This window comes from Dendrobium catenatum, unplaced genomic scaffold (assembly GCF_001605985.2).
Source record: "Dendrobium catenatum unplaced genomic scaffold, ASM160598v2 fragScaff_scaffold_897, whole genome shotgun sequence".
NCBI classification, from domain to species: domain Eukaryota; kingdom Viridiplantae; phylum Streptophyta; class Magnoliopsida; order Asparagales; family Orchidaceae; genus Dendrobium; species Dendrobium catenatum.
Genome location: NW_021319359.1, coordinates 114306 through 136874, shown reverse-complemented (window position 1 = coordinate 136874; position 22569 = coordinate 114306). Strand labels below are relative to the sequence as shown.

The 22569-nt window shown below is 35.5% G+C and overlaps 1 protein-coding gene across 1 annotated transcript in view; it reads right to left on the bottom strand.

Moving 5' to 3' along the window:
* Positions 1–308: 308 nt before the first annotated feature.
* Positions 309–22569, bottom strand: part of LOC110099559 — a 42686-nt gene continuing 20425 nt past the window's right edge. The window contains exons 5-6 of the mRNA XM_020826751.2: positions 817–876; positions 309–722 (exon numbers count right to left, since the gene is read on the bottom strand). Coding sequence (XP_020682410.1) covers positions 639–722; positions 817–876 — 144 coding nt within the window. The 3' untranslated portion in view covers positions 309–638. The remainder of the gene's footprint in view (positions 723–816; positions 877–22569) is intronic.

Below are 22569 nucleotides of genomic sequence, written 5' to 3'. Positions count from 1 at the left end.
AGAAAATTATCTCAAGTGAAACCTAAGGCAAATAGGCTACCATATAAACAACCAAAGATGACAAAAGATCTGCGATTCAGCTTCCTGAAAATTAAATTTAAATTATAGTACTAGAATTTTGATTTCTTATGATTGAAGATTAGAGTAAATTAACTCTAAAATGATTAAAGATCACTAAAATATGATATATTAGTAAGTATTTAAGTATTGGAGTGCTATAGAAGTAGACTTATATAATTAAATTTCATCAATTATTTTTATAATATTCAAGAAAAATCTCAACAACAACAAGAACAAAAATCACTGCCTAATTCAAGCATTCTAAATAGATCGAAGCTGGAAATTCTGGCTACAAAAAAAGTACAATAGCTGAGATGCAGCTTTAACAAACTGTAACCACAAATCCATGAACTTTGTTTCAGAAGAAAATTTTGAGATCATTTTTATGTAAAAAATCAAACTTACAGATTCTTTAAGCAATTTGTTGAATCACATTTAGCCAGATTTTCATTATGTAAAACTGACTCACAGAGTAACTGACAAATCAGAGAATAGCATGACAAAATCAATGTGGTTATCGATAAATTCTAGTCCTGTAAATTTGTGATCAGTCCAGTAAAAATAGATTTGCAGCACCTCTAACAGGAGTCTGTTCTGATCTTGTCAGTTTTGTGGGTACTAATGAATCTTTGCGCAGCCTCCAAACTAAGTTCTTTGTACACCTGAATTTCATAATCCATGCATGACAATGGATGAAAAAGAAGCAGAATATGATCTGATACAGAGAAGGTGTGCATTCTAAATAGAAAAACCTACCAGTTTCTCGTGTACTGTCTTAAATGCAGCGCAAAACCTTTCAGCATTTGCTGGGCCAACCTTCAGTAATAGTTACCTTGTTAGTCTTCGCAGCATGTAATAAATTCAGGGTATTAACATGCTTAAATTTTGAAATACAATAAAAATGCAAAGTATCTTAACTGTTATAGAATTGAAAATTTCATAGAGTTCTTTAATCTTTAAGTTGCAAGGAAGAACAATGTAACTCAACAAAGGTATCGAGTCGGCAATTAATCTTAGGCCCAAATATGCATTTGATACTAGTTACCGCGTCCCTAAGTAACATTGGAATTCACATTTATAAGCTTATACATGACGAAAAATTTCAAGATAGACCAAATTAAGTCTACTTGCAATAGAGTGAGAAAATGATCAACTGCCAGACCTACCATTTTGCAAAAGAAGTATGGCTTCCCAAATAAATAACTTCATTTACGAATATAACATGCATGTTCACCTGGACTAATGGCCAACCAGCTAATGAAAAGTTGAGAAGCTACAGCCAGTTTAGAAGCATGAAATCACTCACTAAGACTGAAGGACCTCAGGCTAAGCATTTGATTGTCTTCTCATGGAAATCAATAGGAGACATCATCATCATTAGCCCTATCCCAACTATTTGGGGCAGCATTATGAATCCTTTTTTAAATGGTTTCTGTTAATGTTAAACATATTCTTCCCAATTCATTATAAACAGCTATCTATTTAATATTAGGTCTCTCTACTTTTCTTCCTTATTTTTTTGGCACTGATTTAATCAATTCGCTAAGCACAACACTTTTAACCTCATGTTGCACATGTCAAAGCTACCTAAACCTATTTTCAATATTCTTATCTTCAATGGATATCATGATAGGAAACACTTGTAGAATTCAAGAGAAACCTATCAATGATTTGATTTCAGCAATTTCCCACCACAAATTTAAAAAGAATCCAGCAGGCATAGCAAAAACAACGTAGTAATGGATGAAATAGAGAAGAAAATAACAAGATGCAAGAAATCCTCAATTCGAGAGGAGGATCTATCTCTCCAAGTTCTCTAGACGCCGCTACAGACCAAGCAAAACTAAGCACCAAAACAAAATTCAGCCAATAACAAGATAACCCTAACCCTAATCCCTCCTATCTATTTAAACCATACAAATATAATCCCATTTACTAAACCCCTCTCTAAATCAAAATATGTCTAAACCGCCCCCTCCTCTTCAAGCCAAGTAATGGGGCCCACATGGGGGCCAGCGGCTTGCTTTGCCCATCTGAAGCAAACCAGCCCCTGGGTTGGTTTAGCTAGCCCTGCTTGGGCTGGTCCAAGTCCAACATATCACTCTAATCTTTCCTCAAGTATAATAATTCCTTAATTTACATTTCTTAATTTTTTCTCAAAAAACTATCTTAATGTTTGTAATTATGTTACACTCAACTTAGATATGATCGATTTTTTTTTTATAGTCCACTCGAATCCATACAACAACAACATCAAGCCTTTATCCCACTACGTGGGGTCGGCTACATGAATCCTTTTTCTCCATTGTGTCCTATTAAAAGTCAAATTCTCATTTAAATCTAATAAAGAAAGGTCATTCCTAATATTTTCTAACCAAGTCTTTTTAGGTCTACCCCTACCTTTCTTAACATAAGTCAAATCTAATACCTCTACTCTCCTAACAGGGTCATCGCAAGGCCGCCGTTTTATGTGACCAAACCATCTAAGACGAATCTCTCTAATCTTATCTTCTACTGGAGCTACTCCAACCTTTTCACGTATATGCTCACTTCGTATCCTATCTCTAAGGGTAAAGCCACTCATCCACCTGAGCATCCTCATCTCTGCCACACTTAACTTAGTATTATGCTTCTCTTTTAATGGCCAACATTCGGCACCATAAAGCATTGCAGGCCTCACTACCATCTTATAGAATTTTCCCTTAAGTTTGAGGGGTACATTTCTATCACATAACAAGCCCGATGCATTGATGCATTCCTCCACTTCAACCATCCAACTTGAATTTTGCTGATAATATCCCCATCTATTTCACCATCACTCTGAACAATAGATCCAAGATATCTAAAACGTGTACTCTTATTAATGACTTCATCACCCAAAGTCACAATCCCCTCAACAAATAAAATTCTCGAGACACATCTCCATTTTAACCATCAATCCTTTCCTCTAGAAGTTATCGACTATACCTACATTGTTTTATTTACTACATCCATGTTACTTAAATCTATCACATCTAGATATCACTTTATCTTCTAATAATATTGAATGATACTTGTTGACATCATGCCACTAAAATTACAAATCATATACTCAAACTTCTATTCTGCTAATTTGGAGATCCCAATCTTCTAAATATTTCCTCTCTTATTTTAATTTTTCACTAATTTTAATGGATATCTCACCGATTAGAATTATATAATTTGCCAAAAACATGCAAACACGGGCACCTCGCTTTGAGTACTTTTGTAAGCATCTTCATAATCAATCCAAAAAGAGGAATCCAATATTAATTATTGATGTAAACCTATAATAATCAAAAACCCGTTTATCATTCCACAAATACTAGTTTGTGTTCTAACATACATATCTTCGGCAATGTCAATAATTGACACATGCATTTTTGTGTTAAAGCACACCAAAATTAATTCCTATAGCACTCGAATATGTCATCTCATAAACAATAAAAATTATATGAAGATAATTTCTTTGTTATTATTGCTTCTCTATTCATTATCTTAACAAAAAAATTGCTTTTAAAATAATTCTTCCTAATATAAAATCAAATTGGTTATATGAAATTGGTGCATTCATTTATAAGATGGTTATTAAAAAGAGTACACGTTTTTAGATATCTTAGGTCTATTATTCAAAATGATGTGAAAATGATAACGAAATAGATGGAGATATTATTAGTAGAATTCAAGTTGGATGGTTGAAAAGGAGGAATGCATAGGGCATGTTGTGAGATAAAAAAGTACCTCTCAAACTTAAGGGAAAATTCTATAAGATGGTAAGACCTGCAATGCTTTATAGCACAGAATGTTCGTCATTAAAAGAGAAGCATAAAATTAAGTGTTGCGAAGAGATGAGTAGTTTTACTCGTAGACATAAAATGTGAAACAAGTATATAGAAGAAAATATTGGAGTACCTCTAGTGTTAAATAACATAAGAGAGAGTCGCCTTAGATGATTAGGTCAAATAAAATGTCAGCATTCTGATGACCGGTTAAGATAGTAGATGTATTAGACCTTATATTAAGAAATGTAGAGGTAGACCTAAAAAAGACTTAGAAAGTATTAGAAATGACTTTTTTTTATTAGATTTAAATGAGAATTTGACATTTAATAGGGCAATGGAGAAAAAAGATTCATATAGCCGATCCCACATATTGGGATAAATGCTTGATGTTGTTGCTGTTGTACTTGCTCCAATAACTTCAATGTATGACTCAAACAGAATGCTTGTGTTGCTTCCCTTGATAACTTTTTTTATTGTTTCTTCTTCACTGGCTTGCTTGCCCAAGCACACGGGCCACCAAGATCCTGAAATATGAAGTTTACAAATAAAATTTACACATTGATGGACATTTTGTACTTCAAGATATACTATCTTATTACAATTCATTCACATAAAACAATTCCCTCATGCCCTCCACATTATTAGGATATGCATTGAAGGCGCTAAAGATAGATTAGTCAACCCTCTTCTTTTGGTCTTCAATTCATCATTCAACATAAGTCTTGTTAGATGTTGGTTCTTATTTGAAATATTAGTCTTGTTTTTCTTTAAGCCATTGTTTTAGGTTATTTTATCTTTTTTCCTCTTTGGGTTATTTTAGTATAAATAGGAGTGACTTGTATTGTTTGAGACTCTCTCTCTCTCTCTCGGTGGAAGCAGCCAAAAGGTGGTCGGCGGTCCAGAAAGGGAAGAAAGCCTATGGTGGAGTAGAGTAGGAGGCTCTCGATTCAGGCAGGAAGCATAGAGGAGGCTCTCGATCTAAGGCAAAGGAGAAGAAGGAAAAGCTTCAGTTGATTGCAACTGAGAAGGGGACCGGCTGGAGGAGAAGAAGGTGTTGTTTACTAGGAAAGAAAAGGAATTCAAGGCCCCTTCTTTAAAATTTTTCAACAAGTGGTATCAGAGCTTGGTCAAAAAATATCAAGGGGAAGGAGGAATGTATTTCTTGAAATAAAATAAAAAAAGACAATTCCAACAAAGAGGTGGAGTTTCTTGGCTATTCTTTATGGACAACATGTGGAGGAAAGCAAGTGACCGGCAATGGAAACCTTTCTTAGGTTGTTCTTAGTGGACAACAGGTGGAGGAAAGCAAGTGACCGACGGTGGAGGCCTTTCCTAGGTTGTTCTTTGTGGCAATAGCTGGAGGAGAACAGCAACTAGGCTGTTTTCTGGGCTGATTTCTGTGGACAGCAACTAGATTGAAGGGTTGTTGTAGTATTCTTGAAGGAAGGATGTCCATGGCTAGCCTTGAAATTTACAAATTCACAGGTCTCAAAGATTTTAACCTATGGAGGTTAAAAATGAAGGCTCTTCTACTCCATCAAAGTCTTGATGCAGCCCTATCGAATGAAGGGATATTGAGGATAGAAGAAAGATTGCGCGGGGATGTGCTTAATAAGGCACATAATGCAATTCCTTTGTGCCTAGAAGATGAAGTTCTAAGGGAGGTTGCTGATGAAGGAACGACTATAGAGATTTGGGAAAAATTAGGAACTCTATATCTCAAAAGCTCTCTAGCTAATAAACTTTATCTCAAGAAGAAGCTGTACATCTTTCAAATGGATGATTCTAAGCCCTTGAATAAGCACTTGAATGAATTCAACCGGACTATCTTGGATTTTAAAAGTATATGAGTGAAGATTGAAGATGCAGATCAAGCAATCATTATACTAAACTCATTACCTCCTAGGTTTGAGCATTTTATGGACACCTTGTTGTATGGGAAGGAGACTCTTGCTATGGCCAAAGTCAAGGCTACACTCAAATCTAAGGAGATTCAAAGGAGGGTTGAGGTGAAGCATAAATGGGTGGTTAATGCCCTTGTCATGAGAGGTAGACCCAAGAAGGATTCCAAAGCTAAGAATCATGCTAGATCCAAGTCTAAAAGAAAGATAAAGTGCTTGTGTCACAAAGAAGGCCACTTCAAAAGGCAATGCCCGAAATTGAGAACAAACATCAAGACGAAGAAAGGAGTGGTAAAGAGGCCTCATGTGTGGAGGAAGAGTGTGAAAGATCAAATGCCCTTGTAACCTAAAATAGCGATCCTAGCAAGGATTGGATACTTGATTACGGGTGTTATTACCACATGTGCCCAAACTGTTGGTGGTTTGAAGAGTTGGAAGAGAAGGAAGGAGGGTTGGTATTCTTAGGGAACAACAAGTCATGCAAGATCCAAGGGCAAAGCAACATTCAGTTGAAGCTCCATGATGGATTGGAGAGGGTTCTCAAACAAGTGAGATATGTACATGAACTTAAAAGTAATCTGATTTGTGATGGAGAAAGTCTTAAGGTGCACAAGGGTTCACTTGTTGATGTAGGCAAAGAGGGGTCAAAACAAGTTGAGTTGAAATTTTTGTAAGTTCTACTAGAGTCAGCTCATTAATGAGCTTCTACTTCTTATTCAGCTCATTATTATGTATTTAATGCCAAATTAGTTTCATTCCCCCCCTCCTTTACTCCCCTCTATAAAGGCTCTTTGGTTTCCCCACTCAACTCCTCTTCCCCTTCTTTATGTCTTCCCGGTTTCTGTGTTGGCTTTTCGGTTTCTTCCCAGGTTATTTTTCCGTGGCTGCCTCTACCTGATTTTCTGTGTTGGCTTCTCGGTGCCTTCCCTGACTGTTTCTCGTGGCTTCCTCTACCTGGTTCCTGTATAGCCCCTTTGGTTTGCTCTCTGGCTGCTTTCCCGTGGCTTCCTCTACCTGGTTCCTGTGCTGCATTTCTTGGTTCTCCTGTGGCTGTTCAGGTGTTGTTTTAGTGACTGTTCGGTGGCTATTTTTGGAGTGAATGCTACCCCTTTTGGTGGCTTTTCAAGTGCTGTTTTGGGATTAAATATGGGCTGATTTGTGGATAGATTTTTGGAACTAATTTAATGGGATTTAATGAAGATAAAAGGACTGTTTAGCTGCCCCATTTTCTCCTATAAATATTAGGAGTTTTGTCTTAAAAAAAAAGAGTTTTTAGAGAGATGATATGATGAAATTTTTGGGAGCCTAAACATGCAGGTTTCGTTGTGGAAAAGCTCGAGAGATTGTTCCACCTCTTCCTCTTCTCCTCTCTATAGCTTGCGAGCTATGTTTCGTCTCGGCTTCTAATCTCTTTCTTCTCTCCGCAAGTGACCACCCCACCTGTATCCTTTTTCTCGACGAATGGCAAAGAAACTTTAGGTGCCTTTATTTTGTCGTTTGTAAGCGTCAAAGTTTATAAGTCTTTTATCTTATAAAAAGTTGTAGTTTGTCGTATTTTTCATATTTTGGTGTATTTTCTTTATCCTAGGAAGCGTGTGTTTTTGTTTGCAAAAATTTGGGGCTTTTCTCAAATTTTTGCTTGCATCAATTTGGTATCAGAGCATGATTGTCATGTGTGTCTTGGTGTCATTTGAGTTTCGTTATTGAGTCATGTTTTTTTTTTTTTTTAGTCATAGTCCATGCAATCAGCCTTCGGAAACCACAGGACAAGATTCAAAGCAAATTCAAACTTCATCAGGCGATGAACAATTTCAACCATAGGAGTAGGCAAGCTTTTGGCTGCTTGTTGCCTTTTGGGTTGGGCTTTGGCTGCAGTGGTTTCGAGCTAAAAAATTGGGATATTCTTGGTTCATGGTTTAAAATTGCGCAATAAAAGGCGCGCCTTGAGGCGCGCCTCAACGTAATATGGTCCCTTTAAGCCTCAAAACCCACGCAATAAGTTCAGGTTATGAGGCTTATGTCTCATGTTTATTGAGGCGTGCCTCGCCTCACATTTTTAAGGCGCCGCCTCTAAAAAAATTAACCTAGTATTTTTTTTTAAGTTCGGACCCCCAGTTGCCGACGTGGCGCGCCTAGTGAGATGACGACGTGGCATCAACATTTAAATCCTGGTAAAGGTCGAATGGCAGACGCGACGTTTCGGTTTTTAAGTTCCAGCAAACATTCTAACTTTCAAGCATTCACTCCGGAGAAATTTCAAGCATTCACTTAGTTTCTTCTCAGATGTCGTCACCCTCAAAGAGAAAGGTAACTTAATGCAATGTCTTCTGTTCCGTAGTGCATATTTTATGGTTATGCTATGCGTTGGTGTTCAAGGTGAAGTTCTTCATATTTTATGCTTACGCTATGCGTATGCATTTCTCTTCGAAACTTTTTAAATGTTTGATACTTTAATGCCATCGTGTTTTCTCTATATTTAGGGTTTATGAATTTATGTTGAAATTTGAAACATAAATCCTAACTAAATTTTAAGCACCAAGTACTCTATGTGTATGTTGTGTGTACTCAATACGTATTCTGTGCGTATGTTATGCGTATATTGTACATGACATTTGATTATGTTATGCGTACTTTATGCGTGAGTATAATTTGCTGCCATGTTTTCTACGCTATGCGTTGTTGTGCGTATGTTATGTTTATACTGTGCGTGAACTTTGCTTATGATGTGCATACTTTATGCGTGTGTATAATTTGCTGCCATGTTTTTTGCATTGTGCGTTCTTGTGCGTATGTTGGACGTACTATATGCGTATGTTATGCGTACACTGTGCATGATCATTACTTATATTATGCGTATCTTGTGCGTTTTTTTTGTATCTTATTTTTTTATTTTTTATTTTTTAAAATTTTTAGATATATTTTCGTCTAATTACCTATCAATGCTATGTTTCTACGTTTCAAATAATCTGTAATAACTTTACTCAGCAAATTACTCCTGAAGTCATGGACATATTAAAACGTTTAAAGATCATACAATTTTTGCAATTTCCTTGGTTTGAGCAAAATGTCCCTCTTATTTATGAGCTGATCTCAAGGTGGAACATTTCAAAGCAATACTTTGTTCTAAAAGGTGGCTCCATTCCTTTCACTTCTGATGAAGTGACCCTTCTTACTGGTTTACCAAATAAAGGAGAAGAAATATCCTAGCTTTCCTTAACACATACTTCAGTTACATCATTAAAAATTAAGGCAGACATGTTGGAGTTGAACAAGCAAACCCCCATTGAGACTATGTTAAGAACGTTTATCAAGTATTTATGGTCAAATTTATGTTTTCAACTTAACAACTTTAAAACCCCTCGGTTGCTTCAAAGAATAACAAATAATCCAGATGATTTTTTGTCAATAAACTAGACTGGTTCAATTAGGGAATTTTTAGTTAGAGAATTTAATAAGGCCTCCTTCAAAATTTCAAATAAGAAGTCAGCAGGTTACATCAACGATTTTGAACCTCTGCTAATTGTGAGTGCTAAGTGCTAACTGCTAAATTCATTCGAAATTTTATTGGCTCAATGCCTCAATGTGAGTGCTAAGGTTTTTTATCATTTGTTAAAATTTTCCTTCATCTTATGCAGATTTGATTCATGCAGCATACTTCTTTTCATGCTCTTATGTATGCTGACAAAAGACCCCGTTTTCTATGATGGGTCGATGATATTGTATATACTACAGAGATGGTCACTAACTTATTTGTTAATATAAGGAAAAGTCAAATTTATAATGTCCTCCAGGGAGTTTTCTAGGCTGAAATTGATATTGTTAACGTTAAGAAATATCCATCAGACAGCCCTCCATCTCCTGATTTCCCTCATGAAATATCCACCCATCAAATCACACCCCCCCAATCTCCCCATCATACCCCGCCTCCTCAGCAAGATCACCACCCACCTCCTTTACAAGACTCCCACCAATCTACTCAGCAACCACACTTTAGTTTTTCTGCTGAATCACTCGAATCTCTCTAAGAAAGAATAATTAAATCCTGCCAAGAAACATGCACAAAACTTTTTCTTGAATTTAAAGGTAGGCTGAGCACAAAGTTTGAAGATCTAACTGAAAGAATTGAAGTTATTGAGGTGAAGCTCCATAATCACATTGATCAAAGCAAAATATTTCATCAAAAAAGATCTGTAAGCTACTCTTCATCTTCCAATAAGAAACATAAATCAGATATCCCTCCCCCCAGCCCCAATGAACTAATCTCCAAAATGAGTCAATCCCCACAAATGAGCCAATCCCAACAGAAATGCAACTTATTCCATATACAAATCCAAATGAACCAATACCAGTAGATGACATTCATATAAATCCTATAATTCCTGTTTATGCAAATGAAATAGAAATTTACAAAGGTATTCTGAGTTTAAGTTCTGAGAAGAGAAATTTTGTGCATGAATGTTTGAAGAAGTTCAATCAAAGGTAAAGAAATGCAACTTATTTTACTTTTGAATATTTATATGCATATGGTATGCGTGAGTCATGCGTATTTTCTGTGTATGATATGCGTATTGTATGCATATGATACGCGTATGGATGTGTGTATGGTATGCTTATGAAATGCATATTTAATTTTTTTTTCAGGGACGATAGTGTCTTGTTTGTTAATAACATTTATATTTATAGAGCTGACATTGACGAGTTATTAAGCATTAATTATTTAAGCAATGAATATGTAGATAATTTTGTTCTTTTGTTAAATGAGAAGTGTAACCTTATGCCTGACAAATACCATAAATTTCTATACATCTCATTAGTCTATTGGGTAGTAACTTAGTATTCAATTAATTACTTTAACTATAGTTAATCTGTTAATGCAAGTTTTAATATTTATTTTCCATTTCTTACATTTACTACTTGCACTTGCAGAATAATAAAGTAGTGGATAAATTGTCCAGATTATAAATCGACCATATAACCGAACTTTCTGTTACTTCAAATAACATTTTATTACAGTCACTCATTGAATCCTCGCACTGGACCCTTCTGGTTGGTTTGCTGAAAGAAGAAAGGTGGAAATTTTATGACTCGTTGCCTCACCGCGTCAAAGAGCATAGGCTTGTTGTTCCAAAAATCGTAAGTGTTAGATGAACATGAAGTCATGAACTCTTCAATTTTTAAAAAAATTATATAACTAATTCTTGTTAAACTTATTTTTCAGATTAAAGCCCTATATTCTGACACAAAAGGAGCTTTTAATAGTGATATCAGAAAATGAAAGCTTTCTACCATTAAAAGTATATCAAAACAGGACAACTCTGTAGATAGCAGAATGTATGACTGTAAATATATGGAAAGGATAAGTATTGAAGGTAACACTAATTGAACTGATAGTACAAGTTGGCAAGAAGACATGCCAAAGTATAGGGCAGAATTTACATATGAAATATTTTATAAATCATTGGTAAAATAACAGTTTTTCAGTCTATAAAATATTTCTTTCTGAATATTCGCTTCTTGTTTGTAAAATGTTTATTTTATTAAACTGAAGAATATATTCTTCAATTCTGTGTATAAATATTATTTACATTAATTTGATTAAAAAATTACTTATTTAATGATTATACTTACTTGATTTAATGAAAAAATAATTTTATAAATATTTTTTTAATGTTTTTAAAGAATATGCATAACGCACGCACAAAAGACGCATAACGTACGCATAATACACGCATATATTATGCAGTTATCCATATTTTCAAATTTGTATTAAATATTTTAATTAAGATAATAGATCTTTGTTTTATTGAATGTATTTGATCAATTACAAAGGGTTTTAATGTTATAAATTTTATTTGAATGTTTTTTAAGAATACGCATTACGCACGCACACAACACGCATATCGTACGCAGTATACACACACATAGTACGCACAGAAGATGCATAATACACGCCACATTACTTAGTTATCCATATTTATCAAATTCTATTAAATATTTTAATTAATATCTATCTTTGTTTCTAAGTTACTTACATTAAAATGATGAAGAATATGTTTAACACGTTGAACTTAAATTTTTTATTACACATTAGACTCAATGTGATTATTATGATTTTATTTTCTAGTCTTGAATATAATATTCGAACAACTACAAAGGGTTTATAGCTCTTGGTGGATTGTATTTAAGGAAGAGAAATAAGAAATATGATGTTTGAAAGGATTTGTGTTTAATATTTTCGTTTAAATATTAGTGTTTGAATTTCTTATTTTTTTAATGAAAAAAATAATTTTATAAATATTTTTTTAATGTTTTTAAAGAATACGCATAATGCACGCACAAAAGAAGCATAACATACGCATAATACACGCATATATTACGCAGTTATCCATATTTTTAAATTTCTATTAAATGTTTTAATTAAGATAATAGATCTTTGTTTTATTGAATGTATTTGATCAATTACAAAGGGTTTTAAGGTTATTAATTTTATTTGAATGTTTTTTAAGAATACGCATTACACACGCACACAACACGAATACCGTATGCAGTATACACGTACATAGTACTCACAGAAGACGCATAGAGTACGCATAATACACGCACACGTTACTTAGTTATCCATAATACACGCACAGAAGAAAATTTTGTATGGACTGAGGGGCCGTGACATGAGTAATAATTTTCATTAGCCGTGGACTGACGGGTGGCAGATATGGCTGGGAGGGTTGGTTGAATTTTTATGAGCCTTTATTTACAATTTATTGTTTATTATTGTTCAACATTAAAATTCTCACTATATAATGCGGGAACGCTTGGCTTATGGTAACGCATGATTTTCAAACATAAGTAATGCAAGCTGGACAGAAGGTTAGATTTTTTACTTCAGAGCTAAGTCTAAGGTTGCTGTTAGTTTGTGATTCTTTTGGGATGAGGATAAATAAGTACATTTCAAAATTAGGTAATCCTTAGCCTCAAATGAATCACAATCTACCAGCAGCCTTAGACTTCGCTCTTAACTCTTAAGTAAAAAATCTTACCTTCTGTCACAGGCTGTATTACTTATGTTTGACAATCATGTCTAAACATCAAAGCAAGCTTCTCTTGTAATTATTTTGGTTGAATATGATATTTTTAATAGAATGTACATAGGTTCTCTTATAAAATTGTATTTGTTATAAATGTTCTATTAATTTGTTCTTGTGTTTTTTTATATTGTACATAGTCATTCTTTATTGTTAAAAAGAAAAAAGTCTTTTTAATTATTTTTTACTTTTCAAGATACGCAATGTTCACGCAGAGAGTACGCACATCATACACATGGTATACCCATATATTACGCACATTATACGCATAGATTACGCACAATATAATATTGAACACATCCAGTACTCATACTATACCCAAAAAATCATATGTTTTATTAACTATTAATACAAAATCATATATTAAGTTACAGCTGCTCCAACTGCTAATTTACAAATACTTTAGAAGAAATTTTACAAAATATGTATGGAATACGCATATAATACGTCGTACATATGCAGTATATACGTAGTGAATACGCATTACATACGCAGCAAATACGCATGGAATACGCAGTGTTCTGCTTTATCGACGGCTCGACATTATATAATATTGAACACATATAGTACGCATACTAAACCCTAAATGAGAGCTGCTCTCTTCGCCTTTTGCTTGGAGGTTTCTTCTACTGCGAGTTGGGCTGCTGTCTTCTCCGTCCGACCAGCGGCCGCTTCTGTCCGAGGCTGCTGTCTCCTCCGACCTACATCAGGTCATAGAAAAGATTAGAAAGAACTCGTTTACTTCCTATTTTTCTCAATCAGGATGGTCAGAAATAAGAATAAAGATGCATCAGGTCATAGAAAAGATCCAGCATGGAAGCATAGCACTCAAGTGGATGTAGAAGAAAGTGATAAAACATATGTCGATCTAAAATGCAATTACTGTGATAAAGTTGTTAAAGGTGGTGTGACTAGGATAAAGGAACACCTTTCAAGTTCTCACAAGAATGTTGCTCCATGCTCCAAAGTTCCTGATACTGTAAGGGATGAGATAAAGTCATACATGAATAAGTCTACCACGTCAAAACATCTTGCACAGAAGCAATTTGAGGACATAGTTGATGTTGGATCTTACTACGGGAGTGAGCACAGCGTTAGGGATTCATCTTCTTCTATGAAACCTATTTCATCTAGGGGTGCTAGAGAGCCTATGGATCATTATATGGTTGACACATCAGAGGATACGCCTCCTGCTACACAGAAGATGGCCCCAGAAAATACAAAGGAGGCACGGAGAAGAGTGTGTAAGGATATAGGCAGATTATTCTACGAAAATGCAATTTCATTTAATGTTGCAACATCACCTGCTTATTACAACATGATTCGTTCAGTTGGAGCATTTGGGAGAGGGTTCAAACCTCCAACCATGTATGATTTAAGAACATGGATTTTAAAGGAGTTGGAAAGTACTGATAAAAACATCGAAGAAATTAAGAAGACTTGGGCCCACACAGGAATAATAATTATGTCAGATGGGTGTTCTGATATCAAATATAAAAGTCTGATTAACATCCTCATTAATAATCCTTATGGTACTGTATTTTTAAGGTCAATTAAAACATCTGACCAGGTCAAAGATGCTGAGTTCATATTTGTATTATTAGATAGCATTATTGATGAGGTTGGAGAACATTTGGTTGTACAAATTGTGACAGATAATGCAAGTTCTTATAAGGCTGCAGGTAATAAACTTATGGAGAAGAGGAAACATCTGTACTGGACTCCATGTGATGCACATTACATATATTTGATTCTTGAGAAGCTTGGGGATCTACCTCAACATAAAAATGCACTTACTAAAGCCAAAAAAATAACCAAGTTTATTTACAACCACTCTTGGGTTCTACCTCTTATGAGAAAATTTTCAAACAAAGAAATTCTAAGGCCAGCAACAATAAGATTTGCCACCGCTTACTTGACCTTAGAGAGCATGCTGGATGCTAGACAACTTTTAGATGCTATGTTCACATCTACACAGTAGTTGAGTTATGCTTGGGCAAATAAGGCTGAGGGAAAAGAGATTATAAAGATTGTTTTAAATGACAGATTTTGGCAAAGTATCTTATATGCCATTACAACCACTAGACATTTAGTTCATATTTTAAGGATGGTGGATACTGAGAAGAAGCCTGCAATGGATTTTATCTACAATGTCATGGATGAAGCCAAAGAGATGATTGCCTCCAACTTGGGAGGCAATGAGGGAAGCTTTAGAGAAATTTGGAACATTATTGATGATAGATGAGAGCTACAGCTTCACCGACACTTGCATGCAACTGGCTACTACTTAAACCCTTAATATCAATATGCAGAGAACAAGTCTACAAACCATGAAATAAAGTCATGCATGGATCGTCTAATAAGTGATACAACTGAAAGATCAAATGCTGACATGCAATTGATATCTTTTAGAAACAAAGAAGGCTTTTTTGGATTACAACAAGCAAAAGATACAATTGCCAAACGATCTCAAGATTAGTGGTGGATTCAGTTTGGTGATGGGACTCCAGAATTGTAGTGTTTTGCTATTAAAGTTTTGGGCTTGACATGCTCTTCATCTGGCTGTGAAAGAAATTGGAGTACCTACAACAAAATACATACAAAGAGGAGAAACCGCTTGTCGACATTGAGGATGAACTCATTATTGTACATTATGTACAATAGGAGACTCAGAGATAGAAATTTAAATAAAAAAAGATTAATGGATGATTAAGATCCTTTGCTTTGCGATGATGTGGCATCTGATGATGAGTGGTTTGTAGATGATGAAGTTGAAGTGATGCCGTCTGAATTATAAGATGAAGATTTAAATGTTGATTTCTTTGATAATCTTAAAGCATCCACATTCATCACAACTCAAGAACAAATCAAAAAAGGTATATAATAATATAATTTTTTTTCTTACACTTTTATTAATGTATTACACTATTATTCATTATGATATTCTTAAAAAATATTTAGGGAAGAGGAGGATAACTGATAATGAGGAAGGAGCTGATTGGGTGACATTGGACTCTATAGGAGAGGAGGAAGACGAGAGAGCAGTTCATCATAATGATGATTCAAATGAAAACCCCCTTAGTGATGACTAATGAATAATGAGTGATGACAGTGCTAATGACTAGTGAGTTCTTATGTGATATGTTAATGTCATTGCTATTTATCTTATGCATTTTTATCTTTTATATATTATTTAATCATTAGTATATACTAAAATTATCATTTTATGTTTACGCAATTTTTTGATTTTGAGGTTTACGCCTCAAAACGCCTTGATGCTTACGCCTCGCCTCACGAACGAAAAACGCCTCAATACCCGATTACGCAATTTTAAACATTGCTTGGTTCTAGCTCATAAATATTTGAGCTGATGTTTTAGCTCATTAATTGGAGGAATTATTGTACTTGAAAGTTCATTATGTAGAGTTAAATCCTTGCCTCTTCCCATTCTTGTGTATCTTCGGTTCCTTCTTTGTGTTGTTCCAATGAAACCTGCTGGGTGCTTATGTGGGCTCTTTGGTTTCTCCCCTTGGCTACTTTATCGTGTCCTCTCCTTTCCGTTTTCTGTGTTAGCTCTTCGGGTCCCTCCCTGGTTGTGTTTCCCGTGGCTTTCCTTCATGTTTCCTGTGCAGATTTTGGGGGTTGTTTTGTGGTGTGTATTGCCCTTCCTCTTCCCCTTAACTGATTGGTTTGGTTGGGGATTTTGGGTGGCTGTTTGGCTGCCCTTTTCTTCTATATATAGGAGATGTTTTGTATATTATAAAGCTTAATATAATATAATTTTTGGAAGAAAACCTTTGGGTTCTGTTTGATAGCTTGCAAGCTATGTATTCCCTTCTCTTTCTTCTAGGATAACTTGCGAGTTATGCCTTCTTCGTCTCGACTTCTAACCTCCTTCCTCTCTCCGCAAGTTCGACGCCACTTGTATCCTTCTTCTCAAAGAAAATGAAATACAAGTTTAGGTTTTTATTATATAAGTTTGTTTGTGTTGTTTGTAAGCGTCAAAGTTTGTAAGTCCTTTTATTTTATAAAAGTGAAGTTGTTTTTGGTTTATTTGTTGCATTTTGTCTAGTTTTTGGGAATTTTGTGTATCTTCTATTCCTATGAAGGTTTAGTTTTTGCTTGCAAAAATTTGGAGGCTTTTCTAATTTTTGTTTGCATCAATTTGGTATCAAAGCAGGTTGGTATCTACCTAGGTTTTGTGTCTTTTTTAACTCAAGATGGATAAACATCAAGTGGAAAGCAATCAAGAGAGTAAGCCATCTGCAATTAAAGAAAGTATTCCTAAAAGCCAATAGATCTCGCCACAAGAAAATTCTTCAGACCCGTTACAGATCGAACTTCTCAGAATTCAAAAACAACGTCAATTATGTGATGAGAAATTCGAGTCCAAGAAGCGTTCATTTCTAGCTAAATTTAAACGAGGAAGGGAAGCCATCAAAACAAAGTATGATATTCTAATCCAAGAATCTGAAATGCCGGATCTCCAAAATTTTGAAGACATCTCATCGGGAGATGAGTATATATTTTCAACCGGAGGAGAATTGATGTAGGCAAGGGGGGTCAAAACAAGTTGAGTTGAAATTTATGTAAGTTCTACTAGAGTCAGCTCATTAATGAGCTTCTACTTCTTGTTCAGTTCATTGTTGTATATTTAATGCCAAATTAGTTACATTCCCCCCTCCTTACTCCCCTCTCTAAAGGCTCTTTGGTTTCTTCACTCAACTCCTCTTCCCCTTCTTTATGTCTTCCCTATTTCTGTGTTGCCTTTTTGGTTTCTTCCCTAGTTGTTTTCCCTTGGTTGCCTCTACCTGATTTTCTGTGTTGGCTTTTCGATGTCTTCCCTGGCTATTTCCCGTGACTTCCTCTACCTGATTCCTGTACAGCCCCTTTGGTTTGCTCTTTGGCTGCTTTCCCGTGGCTTCCTCTACCCGGTTCCTATGCTGCATTTCTTGGTTCTCCTGTGGCTGTTCATGTGCTATTTTAGTGACTGTTCGGTGGCTGTTTTTGGAGTGAATACTGCCCCTTTTGGTGGCTTTTCAAGTGTTGTTTTGGGATTAAATCTGAGCTGATTTCTGGACAGATTTTTTGAACTAATTTAATGGGATTTAATGAAGATAAAAGGACTGTTTAGCTGCCCCATTTTCTCCTATAAATATTAAGTGTTTTGTCTTAAAAAAAGAGAGTTTTTAGAGAGATGATATGCTGCAATTTTTGGGAGTCTAAACCTGCAGATTTTGTTGTGGAAAAGCTTAAGAGCTTGTTCCACCTCTTCCTCTTCTCCTCTCTATAGCTTGCGAGCTATGTGTACCGAGTTCTTTGATGTCAAATTCCTTGGTAAGACATTTCCTTAAACTAACTTTCTCCTCTTCGTCATTTCTAGTCAAGATAATATCATTCACATATACTAATAATATTGTGACTCCCCCTGAGTCTGAGTGTTTAAAGAATAATATATGATCCCCTTGACTTTATTTATACCCATTAAGAAGCATGAATTTTGAGAAACTTCCGAACCATGCCATTGGTGATTGTTTGAGCCCATATAAAGCCTTTTTTAATCTGCACGCCCATTACCTTCAGATATTTCCTTAAACCCTAGTGGTATTTTCATAAATATCTCTTCTTTTAGATCTTCATGCAGGAATGCATTTTTTACATCCAATTGTTCCAAATGCCATTCGTACTTGGCTGCTAGTGAGAGTAGTGCTATGATAGTGTTCATCTTGGCTACAGGAGCAAAGGTTTCTTGATAGTCAATGTCATATGTTTGAGTGTACCATTTTGTCACTAGTCTTGTCTTGTATCTTTCTAGTGTGCCATCAGCTTTGTACTTTACGGAGAACACCCATTTGCATTCGACTGGTTTTTTTTCCTATCGGTAAATTGATGATCTTCCATATATTATTCTTTTCTAGGGTCTTCATTTCATCTATCATGACATTCTTCCAATTTTCATCAGATAAGGCATCAAAAATATCTTTAGGAATATGAATATCTTATAGTGTAGCCAAGAAATTTGTGTGAGGATGAGAAGTTGTTGAAGGATATAGAGTTGGTTATAGGTATAAGGGAGGTGGTGAGCTTACCTTATTTCCAGGAGATGGTTCAAATTATTGGATCTGCTTTGGAGCACAATCTGAATTTGTATGCCTGGAGTATACCTTCCCAAATCTAATGACAACTGTCTTTTGTTTCCCTATCGTGATTTTCAAGTTGATTGGTTAGAGGTGGTGTAGGAAGGTCAAGAAATGTTATTTTATTTTTCTCATCTTCTTCATGTTCAGTCTATCCCTGAAGATGAGGCTTGAAAAAAGAGAAATTTTGTTCATTAAAGGTAACATCAACAGAGACAAGGGTTTTTTCTTGTAGGTGGATGATAACACTTGTAACCTTTTAGGTGGCTGAATAGCCAACAAATATGCATTTGAGTGCTCTTGGATCTAATTTTCATCTATTTTAGCTGTGAATATGAACATAGACAGTACACCCAAAGATTTTCGGTGTAAGGTTATGATGGGTTCGAAACTAGAGGTAAAATGAGGACAAAATCTCCATTAGAGTTTTGAGTCCCACAACTATTGAAGGTAATCAATTTATAAGATAAGTTGCAGTTAGGAGGACTTTCCCCCAATAGGATTTGAGTGTATTGTAGTGGAACAGAAAATCTCAAGTAGAGGCTAGAAGATGACCATTTTTTCTCTCTGCAACCTCATTTTATTGTGGGGTATGAACGCATGACTCATGGATGATCCCTTCACTTTGGAAGTAAGATGGAAAGGATTTTGTTGAAATAGTCTTTAGCATTATCAGAGCAAAATCTCCTTATTTTTACCCCGAATTGATTTTGGATCATTGTATGAAAAAATGGGAAGAATGGTGCTAACATCGGATTTATTCTTGAGGAGACAGATCCAAGAGACTCTAGTGCAATCATCAATGAATGATAAAAACCAACGTGCCCCAGAGATATTGGGAAATTTTTAGGGTCCCCATATAGGCATATATCACTATGAATAAGATAGAAGGGAGTATCGCATCTGTCATTTTTATTTTGGAAGAAAGTTCTTTTATGTTTGGCTAACTTACAAGTTTCACAATAAAAATATTTATTTTTTAATTTCTAAAAAAGTTGTTGATACATATGTCTTAGGACATCAAAAGATGGGTGTCCCAACCTATAATGATGAAGCCAAATAGTGGAATTCTTATCAACTAGGGATAACATAGAGTAGCTAATTTTAGATTGGTTTAGTTCTTCCAGATAGTATAGTCTAGCATTCTCCTTAGCAAGTCTAATCTTCTTGTCCGATCTCTGGTCCTGAAATAAGCAATAAATAGGATTAAATAAAGCTTGACAATTATGTTTATTGGTAAATTTTTGTATTGATATTAGATTTGTGGATAATTGAGGTACGTGAAGCACATTTTTTAGGATGAGTGAGGGAGATAATGTTATGTCTCCTTGGCCTGCTACCGTGGTAAGAGAACCATAAGCAGTAATGATTTTCTTGTTACTTGGGCAAAGAGTATAGTTAATGAAGTGGGTAGGTGAGTGGGTCATGTGATCTGTGGCTCCTGAGTCAATAATCCATAATTCCTTTAAATGATTTCTAGAGACACTTAAACTAATAGAAATCGGAAACTTATCTGAAAGTGCAAGTGAGGAAGAAGCATTTAGTCTTTCAAGAGATACCAAGAGTCGTTTTAGTTTATCAATATCTTCTTTATTGAGTCTCCAAAGATGGACTGTGCTTCTGGTTTGGACTGACTTATAGTATTGTTTGCATGCGATGTTCTCCTAGTTTCAGTTCTTTGATTTCACTCCTTACTGGGGGTTTTTCATGTATTTTCCAACACGTTTCCTTTGTGTGTCTTGATTCTTGCAATAACTATACCAAAGTGAGTCTTGTCTTTAAATTTGAGGAATCTTTACATTTCTCCTTCCATGATAATTCTATGTTCATCACCATTGTTGAACTTTCAACGACCTTTGGTTCTAACATCACTCGTCATCTTTCTTCTACGCGAATGAGAGAAATGGTTCCATTAAGTGATGGTGTCTCCTCTTTGCCGAAGATCTGGACTCGAACCTGATCAAACTTCGTATTTAGTCCTGCAAGAAAATCATAAACTCTTTCTTTTTCAATAAAGTTCTTTAGGATCACATCATCTTCCGGACATCTAGTTTTTATGCATCTGTAGTGATCAAGTTCTTGCCATAGATTTTGTAGAAGGGTGGCATACTTTGTTATGGTTTTGCTCCCTTGCTTTTTGCTTCCTACTTTGACTTTAATTTCAAAGATTTGAGCTACCTCCCGAGCTTTGGAGAAGGTCTGTTTGGCAGCATCCCATATGTCATTTGTATTGGAAAGGAACATGAATGTATCACTAATTTTTTGAGTCATGAAATTCCACAACCATGACATAATCATGGAGTCTGCTTCATCCAATGCCCCAAAATTCAGATCTTCTCCTTTTCGTCCTCCTCTGAGGAGGTGATGTATTTTTCTTTTTCCTTTTAAGTAGATCTTCACAAATTGAGACCACTTTAAGTAATTCTTTCCATTTAGACGATAGAAAGATTGAATGCTTTGGAGGTCACCTCGTCCTTGGTGCACCATCGACTCCTCGGTTTGGTCAATGCTATGGGAGGAATTGATTTCTGACATTATGATAGTAATTAAGACTATCTGTATGACCTTGGATAACAATGAAGGCTTCCCAAAAAAAAAAATTCCTGTTCGACAATAAAGGTCAAAAGGGAGTTTTTATTTTTTTTTAAGGAGAAATCTTCCAGATTAATTTAACCAGGCCAATCCAAGTCCTTAAAAGACTTGGCTATGGCACGCACGTAGGGAGCTTGAGTGGGGTGTTCGGCTTCCTTGCTTCATAGGAGGCTTCTTCGGCTCCTTCAAGGTTGTTCGTCTATGCTCCTTCAATGAGTTTCCCTTCCTATCGGATCGATTTCGTTGCTTCGCAGGAGGCTTCTTCGGCTCCTTAGTGGTTGTTCGACTACACTCCTTCGACGATTTTCCTTTCCTGTCGGATCGGGCTTCGTGGTTGTTCGACTACGCTCCTTCACGGTTTTCCCTTCTTGTCGGATCGGGCTTCGTGGCTCAAGGTTTAAAATTGCGTAACTGCGCCTCGAGGCGTTTTTTGTCCGTGAGGCGAGGCGTAAGCCTCGAGGCGGTCTGAGGCGTAAGCCTCGAGGCGGTCTGAGGCGTAAGCCTCACGAACACAGAATTACGTAAATGAAAAATTAAGGATTTTAGCAGGGAAATAATAGCAATAGTGGAAAATAAGAAAGTAGATACAATAAAATTATGTCCCAAAGTACAAAATCACAAAATATTAGTTTAACAAAACTCCCAAAATACAAAAAACATATAAAATGAAATCATATCTCATCACTAAATGGGTCTTCAAGTGAATCTTCTTCTCCAATTGTATCTATGAATGCTATGTCATCTTCATCTTCAACATGACTCACTTTTCTCTTCCCTGTTCATTAAGATAAAAGATCATTATCATGTATTCATGTTCATTGCATTTACCAAAAAAATTATACCTGGAGATCGTTTAGAAATGGTTGCTTTTGCTGCATTCAATCCAAAAAAACCCTCTTTATTTCGGAACTGAACAAGCTGTAAATCTGCAAGCTCCCTATCTGCCTGCTCCGGTATTAATCTTTCCATACAATGATATAGACCAAGCTTCACCTCA